The 14,747-nt window shown below is 42.9% G+C and overlaps 1 protein-coding gene across 1 annotated transcript in view; it reads left to right on the plus strand.

Annotated features, from left to right (window-relative positions):
* The first annotated feature begins 95 nt into the window (after positions 1–95).
* WBP4 (WW domain binding protein 4) overlaps positions 96–14,747 on the plus strand; it is a 26,704-nt gene continuing 12,052 nt past the window's right edge. Inside the window, exons 1-7 of the mRNA XM_025196157.1 lie at positions 96–115; positions 4,118–4,190; positions 7,543–7,605; positions 7,692–7,815; positions 9,379–9,549; positions 10,910–10,965; positions 12,612–12,678. Coding sequence (XP_025051942.1) covers positions 111–115; positions 4,118–4,190; positions 7,543–7,605; positions 7,692–7,815; positions 9,379–9,549; positions 10,910–10,965; positions 12,612–12,678 — 559 coding nt within the window. The 5' untranslated portion in view covers positions 96–110. The remainder of the gene's footprint in view (positions 116–4,117; positions 4,191–7,542; positions 7,606–7,691; positions 7,816–9,378; positions 9,550–10,909; positions 10,966–12,611; positions 12,679–14,747) is intronic.

Consider the following 14,747-nt stretch of genomic DNA (forward strand, 5'->3'; position numbering starts at 1 on the left):
GACTTCTGTGCCCCCTGTGATTTGGCTTTGCTGACCTGCTCTTACATCAGGCCATGGGTGGTCATAGGGTCCTATGAAAACGTTTGATGTTGCTGAGCTGATCTTGCAGCATGAGGTATAAATCTGCTTGCAGATTTATGCAGGGGTCTACCAGCCTCAGTACTAAATTCCACTGTAGGTAGTGGGGTGGACCCACTTGTGCAGATCATCTTACAGGGTTTGGGGTTCATGGTGGGGGTGGTATTCTTTGGATTGGTAGCAAGTAAAAAGAGGTGTCTACCACATGTGAGTAGCCCTACTCACCTTAATGAAAATACTCACAGACTAAATGTTTAACAGGTTCTTTTGAGGGGGCAGAATAAGAGCTTTATATTAATAAATTGTATAGGCTGTTGCAGGCAGAAACTTTGTTGTGATAGGGGTGGCTAGGGCCCCGATTTGGCACAGCAGAAATAAATGCACACAAAGAAATTAACATTGAAGTGTGATGGTCAGCTTGTAAAATCAGGCCTTTGGAAACCTGGAAAACTAGAAAAAGCACAGGCCTGTTGCACCCCAGAGCTGGGGCGGGGGGGGGTGCAGTGTTGGAGAAAGTACAGTCTGGTCAGCGACAGGAGCAAGTGCATTTTGTACACAATCCCACAGGTTAGGAACCATTTTACAATTGTGTAATGTGCTGTGGTTCTGACACCCGGGGTGTGGGTGAGCACCCAGCCCAGCATGCCCTGCTGGGAATATTTTTTTACTTTTCTGATTTTCCTTCCCCCCCTAACATGAGTTCATTATACAGTACTTCAGTATCCTGCAGTTGGCCAAAGTCTGCAGTGTGCTTGCGGGATTTGCAGTTGCCAGGGTATCAGGCAGGGAGGGAGTGTGCTTGGACTTACACTTTTTGGTTTTGGGGGTAAAGACATGAGGAGCCACCATTGAGTAGAGAGCAAGGACACATCTGGTGGTTAGAAAGATAGCTAACCACCAGAGGGAGTGATTAAAAAGTACTAAAAAAAGGGGAAAAAAGGAAGGATGTGTACCAGAGTAGGCAGTTACAACAGCTGTGGGGAGGAGATAGCATTGAGAAGCATTGCAGTGTGGGATACCTGAAGTACTAAACCAGGGGCGGGCAATTACTTTGGGCAGAGGGCCGCTTACTGAGTTTTGGCAAGCCATGGAGGGCCGCATGACAAGCAGCCCAGGGCAGATTATAATTAATTTTCTAAATTTTTTAGGGGCCCTCAGGCTTAATGGGTTTGACTAAAATCAGGGGTAAAAGTTGGGGGGTGGGGAATAAGGATTAGCCTGGAGCAGAGGCAGAGAATTTCAGCCTGAACAAGTGAAAGCTACAAGTAATTGAAAACAGGAATAATAATGGAAAGAGCTAGGCTGCCTTACTAGTGCTTGGTGCTGCCAGCCTTATCTATGAATATTAAGAAATCTCAACTTTTTTATTATAAGTAACTCATGCATTGAATTCTGTCCATCCTACCAGAATTCTAGGCTTCAGAATATTTTTTGCAGTATTCAAGCATTTCCTGTGTTAATTTGCAGAATGTTGTCCCTTTCTGTTCCCTACCTCACTCAGCTTAATTGCATGGTCTGTGTACAGTAACAGAATAAAAACATCTGAAGTTAAAGGAATTCCAAGAAGCACTTGGGTGATTGCTCAGGGAGCTGTTTCCATGAAGTTCATATTAGTTCCTCCTTGCAACCCCACCTTCGCCTTAAGCTGTTTTGTTTGAACTGGAAACTTTGAACATTGTTCATAACACTGAAGCTATTTGCACTGCTCTATTACTTACTGCAAAGTATTGGTTATTTCATTGAAGACCAGTTCTGTATTCATACTTGTTTTACTCTTAACCCTCTGGATTCTGCTTCTGAATTCTGTCACTGGGTATTATTTTGATGGCCTTTGTTTGAGGATGCGGTGTAACATAATAAATATTGCTGTTCTTGAAAACTGAATTACTGTACAGCGATACCCAAGTTAAGCAGTAAATCATTTTTCACCAAAACGCAGCCCAGTACCCTGCCATGCTGTCACCAGTCTCTTGCAAGTGGACCCATCACAGCATCTTCTGTGCTACCAGCCATGTTCTAGTCACTTTTTCAAGTTCCAAGTCTGTAACATGCTATCTTTTCCAGGGGCATATTGAATTCTCAGTCCAGTCTTCCCCATGCCTAAAACTGGTGCCTGTCATCTCAACACCATCCCAGCCATACTTGCCTGTGCTTCTCTCCTCAGAGTCCCAACTAGGCACATGTGGGTACAAGATTGCAGGAAAGCAAGGAACACAGGCTTAGTAGAGGGTCAGCTAACCCTTAAATGGTGTTACAGAACTATGGATCTTTGCTAAAAAACAGAAGTCCTGAGACACCCTCATCTGGTATGCTCTTCCTGTATGAGTGAGTTATAAGTTAGGGAGAATCTGTTGTCCTTTTGTCAGGCTCAAACTGAGAAAATGATTCAGCATTTATACACGTGCTTCCGGAGGCACTTTAATTAGAGTGGCTCTAAGAGCCACTCTAAAGTGCCTGGAGCATCACACTTACCAATGTCCCCGTGCTGAAAGATGGCAGTGGGAGTGCATTAACTAAAGTTTGTTGACCAAGCTTTAAAGCACTCCAGTTGTCATTTTTCAGTGCAGGGATGCTGATACACATGATACTGGAGTCTGCTAGAGCACGGTAATTACTACGCTCCAGCAGACTTGATTAATCGAATCTGCTCCAACACGCTGGACATGCTCCAACATGTTGGGAGCAGCCTTGCTGCATGTGTATTAGGTGCCCATTGTTCCTAATTTGGGTCAGCAGTTGAAAGCCAGTGTTAATGGCCCTAGATTGTTCTGTGAGGACTTAACCAACGATAGGCCATCAGTGAGGCTTCAAGTACCTTTTTTGGTAAGGTAACTAATAGAGTTGCCTTATAGAAGATCAGACTTTATTTTCAATGCACTGCAGAAAATGAAGGTTATGATACAAAATAGAATTTGTAATCTGGTACAAGCATGTTTTCACTTCACCATATGCTCTAAGGGATTTGAGACAGAAAATTCTGTGCTGTCAGGGATTTAGCCACACATACTTTGAGGTAGTAAGGGCACTAATTCTTCACCCTTGAATGTAGCCATTCTCCCAAAACAGTTGCCTGATTTATGTCTTTCTCTTACTAAATTGACCCTTTCTGTTCACTTATTGTTCTACCATATACCTGTAATCGATACTTTCTGAAAACAAATTATTTAATGTCCAGTGATTTAATGAGAGAATAAATGCATCTTCCTATACACTAAGCAACCAATGCAAATGTACACAGTGCTTAATTGCCTCAAGCCACAATCCTACAAATACCTCAGCACATGGTTAATTTTAAGTGGTGTGGATTTAATACTCTTCTGCATAGAGTTTTACAAAATCTCAAACATTATGCTAGAATAGCCAAATGATTTTTATGAGAAGCAAGTATTTTTGCAGGTGATATCTTTTATTAGACAAACATTTGAATGCAGAAATTTGTTCTTCAACCTTCATATTCTAGAAACGATTTTGCTTCCTGTCCCAAAACCTTTTGCGTTACTTCTAATTGTCCAAATGTTCCGGTTCCTCAAAATGCCATAGCACACAATGTGTTTAAGTTTCGTTTCGTCATTTGTGACCAAACTAGGCATTTATATTAAATTGCTAGTTTTACATTGAAAACAAGTAAAGGATACATTTTTATTGGAAATACAATGAATTGTGTATTCCCCAAGCTTATGTATTCAGTAAGCGTACCTACTGTAGTTGTTAGTTTCTGGCAGTGTTTGACGCTGAAAAGAAGAGAAACAAATCTGTTTTTAAGTAAAAGCTTAGGCTTAGTAGACATTTTTCAGGTCTCCAAGAAACAGGTTGAGTGTAAGCCAACGCCCAAAAAACCATGTTAAAATTCATCAGTAAATCTTAATATAACCACTCCGTCCAGTTCATAACTTATTTTAGAAGAAATGTTTACCTGCAAAACTAAGCACCCTGACAAAGTTGTATTTGGTTTCTGATGTCAAAACCTTTGGGTTTGATTTTGTTTTTGGTTATGCCAAACTCTTACTACCATGTCTTCTATTTTCTTTTCTTTTTTCAGGGCTGATTACTGGAAATCACAACCAAAGAAATTCTGTGATTACTGCAAGTGCTGGATAGCAGACAACAGGCCTGTATGATGCACATTATTAATGATGATTGCAACACTAGGATTTTGAATTACATATATTTTTAAAATAACGTTCAGTTTATTACGGTGTGAAAACTTCATTTGTTTGTCTTAAAGATAATTTTGCAAGCATTAACCCTTGCACTAGGAAAAATTAGAAGACTTTCAAGTTAACGTTGTGGTTGCTTCTCTGGTTCTCAGTGCAGGACTGCACCTCTAGAATTTGATCCTAGTTTCCTTATCCACATGAATAAGAACTAGAGGATCTGGTCCTGTTCTTTTAAGCTCCCTAATTTGAATTTCCACATAGAAGCTTTGCCTCCCAGCAGATCTTCTAAAAGTGTACAGGGCTGGCGCTCAACCTCACCTCAACAGAAACTGCAGGCCCACAGTTGGGTTGCTTGCTTTTAGCAAACCTTCTAAAGTTAGTGCTCCAAGCACTGAATGCCAAATCTGCATTGTGAGCTTGTACCTGGTGCTATGTGTGCAGAAATACCCAGAACCACTTTAGAGCCTTTGTGTTGGGGCAGGTGCATGAGCACCTACAGTGTTACATGATTCCTACAACCCCAAGAGCTTCCAGGTTTCTCAGGCCTTTCCTACTACACCCATCTCCATGAATATACAGAGCTGCTCAACTTTTTCAGACTACCATGGTCCCAGTCTATCCCGGAAGCCTTTTGACTTCAAGGCTTTCCAGTTATCCATTTCCCACTCCCAATTTCGATTTCTGCTCCAAGTCTCAGATTTATGTACCTGCAAATTTTTAGGGTAAGTACAGAGGTTCAAAAAGCCCAAGGCAGAAGCGATTCAATCTTCACAGGTTAGTCTAAGCTATATAGCTTGAACCAGTAACACTGTACTGACGTTCAGCATTTGGGTGGCCAAGACAGACAGAAGCCTAGACGTGCTTACTTGTATTCTCTCTCCTCCTCCCTTCGCCGCCAGCCCTCTACCTCCCCCCCATGGCCAGCTGCCTAAGGCTACTAAACCCAGCCCAGTGGCAGCCCAGGCCTGATTGGCTCCTACCACCCCCCACCCTTTCTGCTGTCAGCTGAAGGGAGGGGAGAGCCAGCAGAAAAATCTCTCCCCAGCTCCAGTCTCTGAGAGGGAGATGTGGAACAGGACTGCACCACCTGGCCCTGGCCCCCCAGCTGGGATCTGCCTGGTGCAGGAAAGCTTCTACTTGGAGGGCTTTTCACTGCCCTCTGCCCAGCCTGGCTAGCAGGGCTCCATTTGGCTCAGCCTCACCCCCTCCCCAGCCCCCGCCTGTGAGAGTGTAGAGGGGAGGAATGCACACACCCAGCACCACCCCCTGTCCAGTCTGCAACCAGGGGTTTTCTGGTCCCTCGCAGCCCATCTCACTGAGCTGGGATCAGTTCAACCCCACCCTCTCCCATCCCCTGCCTGTGAGAGGTGGGGGGAAAACACACCTGCCTAGCCATGCACTGGTCGCCCTCCAGTGAGTGTCTACTGGATGCAGTGGTGAGGAGTCCCCACCAGAGCCTTTGTGCTTCTCTGCAGCCAAGCTTACCAGGCTGGGATCAGCTCAACCCCCCCCAACCTCCCCTGCCTGTGAGAAGTTGGGGCTAGGGAGGGGAATGCACTGGTCCAGCTGGGCACTGCCCCCCACCCCACCGAGAGTCTGCCTGGTGCACAGTGGGGAAGCCCCCACCAAAGGTTCTTTACTCCCCTGCAGCCCAGCTCGCTGAACTGGCATGGATTCAGCTCCTCCCCCGTCCCCAGCCCTCCACCTGAGGCTAGAGTGAGGAGGGAGCGCACTGGCCTGGCCTGGCATGAGCAGCATGGGGTAGTGAAAGCCCCTACTGGGGTCTTTTTGTAATCCTGCAGCTGGTGAGCCAGGCAGGGATTAGCAAGACAGGCTGTAGGAGAGTGAAAAGCCCCAAGTGGGGTCTTCCCCCACTCCATGCCTGGCAGACTCCAGCTGTGAGAGCCCAGTGCCAGGCTGGGCCTGTGCATCCCCCCATCTTCCCGTCACAGGTGGGCACGAGCCAAGGCTGTGGAGGAACAAAAAGCTTCCAGTGAGGGCAGACCCCAGCTAGGGGGCCAGGGCCAAGTTAGTGTGTTCCCCCTGCTCCATCCTTCCCCACAGGTGTGGGGCTGGAGAGGGGGTGAGGCTGAGCTGATGCTAACTCTGTTCACCTGGCTGCTGTGGGAACAAGAAGCCCCCACTGCTGGGGCTTTCCTTCCCCTTGTCCTGTACAAATGGGGGCTAGAGGTTCCCTTGCCCTCCCATCCCACTGGGCTGACAGGTGCTGGCAGGGAGCAGAGGCTTTAGTGCAGGGGTGTGCAAAATGTGGTCCAGGGTCCGGATGCAGCCCGCCAGGCCATTCTATCTGGCCCGTGGGGCCCCTAAAAATTTTAGAAAATTAATATTTAGCTGCCCTAAGCTGCCTGTCATGTGGCCCTCGATGGCTTGCCAAAACTCAGTAAGCGGCCCTCTGCCCAAAATAATTGCCCGCCCCTGCTTTAGTGCCTCAGCTCTTTGATGGAGCAGACAGCACAGCCCAGGGCTGCAAAGCATTCTGGGATGCGGGGGACTGTGAGTTAACTTGAATTGGAAAGGGATCTGGGACAGAAGTTCCATGTACCAGTTTAACCTAAATCAATTAAGTCTGATACTGCATCCAGCCAGGTTTATCTTAAACTGGTTTTGCCATTTTGAAACTGGTTTGTGTGCACTGAACTTCTGTTCTGTTACAGTTTTAAACCAGTTTCAAATCACTTAAACCGGTTTTATGTGCAACTTCTGTCCCTAGCTTTAAGTCCTCTGGTGCTCTGTAGGCCTTACCAGAACCTGCCTGAATACTGTGGTCATTAATCACTTAAAGTATGTTGTGAACTTTGAAAGGCTTAGGAACGCAAACCTGAAAAGGAGGAGCCAGGAATAAAGGTATGAAGCCTGGAAGCTGGAAAACCACAACATGTATAATTCTCAAACTAAACAACTCTTTGTAATATGCATAAGTGTTTTATTCTTTATTTAAAAATCCCAGAAAATGCTGATTTTGAAATCTGGAATCCTTGTGACCTACTGAATATCAAATATCCCAGTGCTAGATTTAGAGTGTAACTTAATTTTCATACTATCTATTGCTGGGATTTCATACATGTTAAACTTCGAATTTCCTAAATTTTAAATGGTTAGAATTTTATTATAACTATGGTATGTTTGTAACAAATTTTACCTCTATATTAGGTTAGATGTGCTCAGTCTTAACTTCAAGTTCACCATTTCTTTCTTGCATAGGTATAGGTTACAAATGTAACACTGGCTTATGTAAATTACTTTTTGTTAATTTATATTTTAACTTACTTTTTTTTTTCTCTTGAAGAGCATTGAATTTCATGAAAGGGGAAAGAACCATAAGGAAAATGTGGCAAAGAGAATTAGTGAGGTACATTTTTAATTTCTCCTTGTTTCCCTAAGGATTTAACTTTATTTCTTTTGTTATGGCCTTCACTTTTTTTTTTTCATTTGCAGATTAAAAAGAAAAGCTTGGAAAAGGCACAAGAAGAGGAAAAAATGTCAAAGGAATTTGCAGCAATGGAGGAAGCTGCACTGAAAGCATATGAAGAAGATTTAAAAAGGCTTGGAGTTAAGCCAGGTAGTTCTTATAGCTGCTAACAAGTTTAAGTAGGAGAAAAGGAATATTGGGCATATCTACACATTGTCCTATGGCAATGTAGTGATGCATTACATCACTGTATGACATGGCACAGGGACATAGTGATCACATGGGTCTACACATGATTGCCAGCTACGGCAACATTGCAGCAAGCTCCCCGGTTATAGCATGCCACTACGACAGGAGTGGGCCAAATGTGGCCCGTGGGCTAGATGTGGCCCACCAAGCCATTCTGTCTGGCCCACGGGGCCCCTAAAAAATTTAGAAAATTAATATTTGTCTGCCCCTGGCTGCCTGTCATGCGGCCCTTGATGACCTGCCCATACTCAGTAAGCAGCCCTCCGCCCAAAATAATTGCCCATTTCTGTGCTACGGCAACATAGCAATGAAATCTAACCATGCACCACATGCATGGTGCAAGAAGCACCCCTATTGTGCTGTGCTTTAGTTCTTCCAAAAGGAAGTACTAAAGCATGGCACCATAGCAATGTCACCATATGGCAACATGTAGACATGCCCGTAAAATAGTATATTTTTTAACTACTTTTGCAGGAACTATAGGACTGTCTCTCTACTGGAACAAAGATCTATAATTTGCCACTAGTCGAAATTGAGGTGCAAATAGAGCTCAAATGCGTTTATCATCATACTTTCCAACTTTTTGGACCATCTATTTTTGGAGTTGAAATTAAAAAAAAAAAGTGGTAACAAAGATTTCCTAAGCATTAACTATATTACATCTTATAAACACTACAACCCAATGACATAGCATGCAGTGGTTTAACGCGTGTTCAACTTTTGCCAGTAGAAGCAAAGTCCCTTGCAAATAGTGGCGCTTTCAATCACCAGTCAACTTTGAGCCAATTTTTTTCATCAAATCTTCTCCACCTCTTACAGTTTAGTAGGTGCATTTCTTCATTTACCATGAGGATAAGGTACCTATTTTTAATAAGTCCTGTTAAGGTGATGTCCCAGTGGAGACCATCTCCATAACTCTTCCAGCCTCTACAGACCCAGGGTTCAATAGGCCTGAAGCAGTCCTTCAATTTAATTTTTTTTTTTGCATGTGTGTTTCTTCAGAGATGTAACTAACAAGTTTTGTGCTCTGGGCAAAACCCTGCTGGAGGTGGGGTTGGAGATGAGGGGAAAGAGGTGTCAGTCTTACCTGCCCTGAGGACTCAGACTGCTGCTGCCTTGTTGCTGTCTTCAGGCACTTGGATACTGTTGCTGATAGGGTGGAGCTACTGTTACAGCAGCAAAGACTCCCGTATGGGAACTGCCATTCCAACACCCCTTCCAAGTTGGCCCCCAGGGCTGGTGCCCCGCTTGCCTGTCCCTAATTACACTACTGGTTTCTCATGCATATAATCAGACTGCCTTGCAATAGTAAAATCTTGTTAAAAATGAAAGTCTTCTTTACTGTAATACTGTGAAAGAAGAAACTGCATTGAACTAATAGCTATCTGCTGCATGAAGAATGCTCAATATGCAGTATGTAAATTCTGATAATTACTCTTTAAAGAGGGTGTTGGTTTCTTTAAGAGTCCATAGGTCCCAGCTCCACACAAACTAAACAAGTGGAAAAGAAAGAAAAGAAGGAAAAGAAAAAAAAGAAAGGGGTCACCTCAAAAATGTCATCAGGAGAAACAAAGGAGTGGGTACGAGGATTTTCTCCTGAGGGTTACACATATTACTACAATACAATTACAGGAGGTGAGTGTGGGCCAGATGCAATTATTTTGTCAAAAATGGAATTCTCTATATTTCCTTATTCTTCTCTTCTTCTAATGTTTATAGATAATTAATAATTACCCACGTTTTAAACAGCCTTGATAGAATAAAGTAATTAATCTTATAATTATGTGAAAACATCCAGAATTTAAGATGGGCCTTATTGATATTTGTTATTAATAAATAAGTAGTGGCAGAAATCATGGACACTCTTGGAAATTCTTAACCCCCTAAAAAGTTTAAATGCACAGAAAGGATTTTTTTTGTTCTCCTAACAGATAATTGGAATCCCCAGTATCAGGATTCATCTACATAGTAGACAATTTTTGGAGCATAAATAGTATATTGAGTGGATGAGATTAGATCTTTTGATTATTGTGTTTCATGTTTACATTTGCAAGATTGCCACATTGGGGGAGGGGAGGGAGGTGTAGAGTGTTGGTAGGACTTTAATGGGTTTTTTTGGTTTTGAATTTAGTATTTGTAGCTGTTATTTGCCTTAGAGTAGGGCTGTCCAGTTGGTGGTCCATGGACCACATGTGACCCCAGGGTGTGAATCTGAGGCTGTGGCCCTCAGCCATTCAATAGTTGGACAGTTCTGCTTTAGAGCTTTGGCGAGATCCTCTGTTATGACTCAGTAGGTATATTACAAACTATTTCTTGCAATTGCAGGGACTGGCATTGGTGACCTTCTCTATGCTTTCTGATTGATCTGTTTTTCAGTTTCAGCTGGCCTGTGCTCTCAAAAGAAAATATCCTAAATTACCATAACGGTAATAACTACATTTCAATCATGATGTAACAGAACATTGTTTTTTGAGCTAGGGTACATGTTATACCTGTGGTTGTGCAGTGAACTTCTAGCAGGTTGAAGGAACAGACGGGGAGAGGGAAGAAAGTAAAAGAAAAAATGAAGAACAACTCTACAGAATTTCCTAGGTTGTTGGAGGCTTTGCTTGTTTGGTTATGGCAAGATAGCATTACTTTTTCTTTATCTCTAAAGTGCAACAAAAACTGTAACAAACTTAAAAGGTTAATGCAACCTGAAAAAGTTTGGGAATCACTGTAAGAGCAATTTGGAAGACTTAACGGGGCAGGTTCTCATGCTCTTACTCCACAACTAGTCTTATACACTTCATTGGGACCGCTCTTGGTTTACTATTCAGTATGGGTAAGAGTATCACAATGTGATCTAGTGTAATTTTTTCTAGATATACAGTACATATGTTACTTGTGTGCGTGTGTATACACATCTGCATTATACTCTTTTAACTATTTATTTGAAAGGTTAATAATAAAAATGGCCAAAAATAATTGATAAATGAAATATTTTTGTTCTAAGAGTCCCAGTGGGAGAAGCCTGAAGGATTCCAAGACAACCCCCAGAACTCTCAAACGGTAATCACACAGCATTATTAGTGCTTTTCTTTACTTGTAGGATTTACTTCAGAAAGATCCTTGTAGCCTAATTGTCTCATCTATCATGCATCTATTATTTTTAATACCTAATCTAACCTGTTTGTATTTTGGAGATTAGAAAATGCATTGTGGCTTCAGTACATATAACAGCAAAAGCTAAGCTAGGGTTAAAAGTACACTTTCACTACAAATTGCTGTTTTTAATAACTGATAAGTGTGTGTATATATATCTTTATATCGCGATATAGATATATATATATATAGATGTATATGCATGTGTGTGTGTGTATGTCACTATATACTGTATATAGATACACACACAATTTATGTTTATGAGGGATTTTCAAAGGCACGTAAGTAGTTTAGGAGCACAGATTCACAATGCTTCTAAATCATTATTGCACATTTGAAAATTTTACCCATATATAATTTGAAATGTTGCTTTTGTCTATTATATCTTTTAAATAACTTCTGTTAGGTTTTTTTGAGTGAAATGGAACTGTGCAAATCTAGGGTGCAGTATTTTCAAACTCCACAGAACTACAAATCGTGGCCTAAGATCTCTGGAGAAGTCCATTTTTGGTTTCCCGTAACCCCCTTAGTTTAAGATATAAAGTTAGCATATCTTGCAAAGTGATTCAGTTTAGAGAGTTAAGAAACGTGCTGCAGTATTGTGATCTTTTTCTTAAATATATACTGAGGAAATTACAGGGAAAAACTAATAATGAATAATAAAATAATACTTAAAGAATATATACATCAGCAAAAAAAGTATTCTAACAAGGTTTGTTTGGTAATATATTCTACTGGACCAATTGTATAGTTGAAAGAGATGTTAGACAAGCTTTTGGAGAAGAAAGCTTGTCTAAGATTTCTCCCAACTTTACAGTTGTCCAGTAAAAGCTGTCTTCAAACAAACTTTGTTTCCTACATATTCCCTGGACCACAAGGACTACTACACAATACTCTAACCCCAGAAATAGCTTAGTCACAATTTTCAGTGTGTTATATTTCTCTACCCTACCTTCTCCATGTGCAGTATTCTGGGTTACTGGTAAGTTTCAGAGACCATCCATGTTTTACAACCAGTAAGAAGTTAGCTTACTGCTTAGTTCTCCCACACCTGAGCAGGGTGGAGTAATAACACAGCACTGTGTACTTAGAAGATGGCTGCTACTGTGATAAGACCATATAAATGCTGATAGACACCCAGCAGCCTGTGAAAACAATCAGCAGAACTATTGATAAAGGAAACCATCTGTTTCACTGCTCTGTTGGGTCAGGGAAAGAATGCTCCATGCCAAGCAGACTCTACTGCTAATAGAAAGAACTGTGTTATACCTCAGGCTGGTTTTTTTTCATCTCATCTGTAGCTCTGTAAAACCACTTCCCATTTTGTCATTTTTCTTGAAACTAATGCACTCAAAATTTGCAAAATATATCTTGAGGAAATTTGTGGGCAGCTTTTTGCCTTCTCTGAATCAACTGATTTAATTTATCTAAAACCATTTATAAAACTTAACAAAATACTAAGTATCTTTACACTTTGTCAGCTGTGTCATGGTTAGTCATTAAGCCACATTTTACTTTCTTTTACTTTTACTTTCTATGTATTTTTTCATTAGACAGCAGTATGGGTGGAAGGAGTCACTGAAGATGGTCATACATATTATTATAATACACAGACTGGAGGTAAGATGCACTAGTTTCTCAGTTAAGCCCTTTCTGAAAAGATAAGATTTTCTGTTCTGTTTTTTACTATGTGCACTTTCTTCTAGTTTTTGAATCTTGAAATTGGTAATAGTCATTAAAATATGTCTTTTGCTTAGGTCATTTTTACCCTTAGCTGAGGATCATCTGATGTTGTTTGTTTTGTTAAACTATTCCCACTGTTTCTGGCCTCCAGGCACATGGTTGTATACAGATAAAAGGCTTCTTCATCATTTTTGACAAAATGGCAATGTAATCACCAGGGATCCGGGTTTTCCGTTTCCTGTGGGAAAACATGGATTTTCCCATTAAAGAAGAAAAACATGGGTTTTCCCCTTTAAAGGAAAAACATGTGAATTTTCCCTTGCAGGCTAGTCAAGTTCCTGGGGGGAGTGGGGGAGGGTAGTCTGAGGCAGGGGGTGCCATGTGCCTATGCATGCGCGCGCACACATGGTTGGAGTGGGAGTGGGAGTGGGGGTGGGATGGAACACATGGCATGGAACTTTCCCTCTTGGTGACTGAGGGGTATAGACTGAATTTCCTATGCCATGAAGCCCGCCTGCTGCCTTAGTGCCCTTTGCCGCCTCCTGTGCTTGCTGGCAGGTGCACACAAAAAGGCAATGGCAGAGAGGCAAGGAGGGAAGGGGACATAGGGCAAGAGTACCCCAGGGGGTATGGGGGGCATGTGCCCCCCAGATTTCTGCAGGAATAGTGGGACATGGGGCTGTAGCCTGGCCAGACGGGCACTGGGCATGAGCCACCTCCATGACCCAGTGGGCAGGACCCAGCATGGGAGGGCAGAGCAGGGCGGGAGGCTTTATGCTGCAGCTGGCACCCCTGCTGCTGCTGGGCGTGCAGGGGGCACCTTGCCATGGTGTGACTGGCATGGGACTCCTGGCGGCAGCAGTATCAAATCTCCCTGCTCTTCCATCCCATACCAGGTCCCACCTGCAGGGCCGCAGAAGCCCCTGGGGGAGAGCAGCAGGGCGGGGAGCCCCAAGCACTGCAGCAGGCAGCCCACATCCTCCTCCCACCTGCCCATGGGCTCCACTTGGCTCTGATCTGGCCATGCTGGTGTGAGGCAGGCTCCATGTTCCTCTCTCAGCAGCTGAGGCTTGGGGACTGCTGGTTCACTGCGCCTGGCTCCCACAGGGTAGGGAGCTGGGAGAGGGCAAGATGCAACCTGTAGCCCTGGCAGCTGGCTGCTTCCTCCAGCAGGGCTTAATGGGTAGGTGGCTGCGGGTCAGGAGCGAGGGGCCCTGGCAGGAACAGGGAGGCTGTGGGTTAGGAGTGAAGGGCACCAGGTTGGGAGTGAGGGGCACGGGCAGGGCCAGGGGACTGCATGTCAGGAATGAGGGGCCATGGCAGGGATGAGGAGTAGTAGGTCAGGAGTGAAGGCCAGGGCACTGGCATATCGGGGCTGCTCAGTGCCATGAAGCATTGTGGGGGACAGCCGTAGTTAGACCTGCATCCTGATAAGCAAAGTGGGTAGGGGGAGTTCTCATGATAAAAAAAAAAAAAATCAAATACCAAAGTATATAGATATTTACAATTTTATTATAATGATTGAGGCACTGGTAGGCTTCCAAATTACTTTAAAATTGTAAATATATCAATAAAACATTGTGTTCAACTGATACCTATATATAGTGGTGTTTCATTTTAATCGCAGAAAAACACGGATTTGGGGGGTTTTTAATCAGAAAATGTTGGATTTTTTTATCAGAGACTTTTGAATTTTTTAACAGAAAACCAGGATCCCAGGTAATCACTTCCTATGTATCTACATGTTCAGCATGTAACTATGCAGTATAGGTTAGTGAGATGCATAATTTTTACTATCTTTGGTTGGAGACAAAAGAGGTAGACAATTTCTTTTTGTTTGTTGTTGCTTCTTGGGTGTTGTCATTGATACACCCTTAATGTTTTCTGGGAAGACGTCAAGGATATATGTTGTAACTTTTAATCGTAAATTAAAATACATATGACACAGGAAGCTATAAACATATTTTGATCTTAAAAGAATCCAGCCAGCAAGAGAGAATCAACTC

This window comes from Alligator sinensis, unplaced genomic scaffold (assembly GCF_000455745.1).
Source record: "Alligator sinensis unplaced genomic scaffold, ASM45574v1 scaffold59_1, whole genome shotgun sequence".
In the NCBI taxonomy this organism is placed as follows: Eukaryota; Metazoa; Chordata; order Crocodylia; family Alligatoridae; genus Alligator; species Alligator sinensis.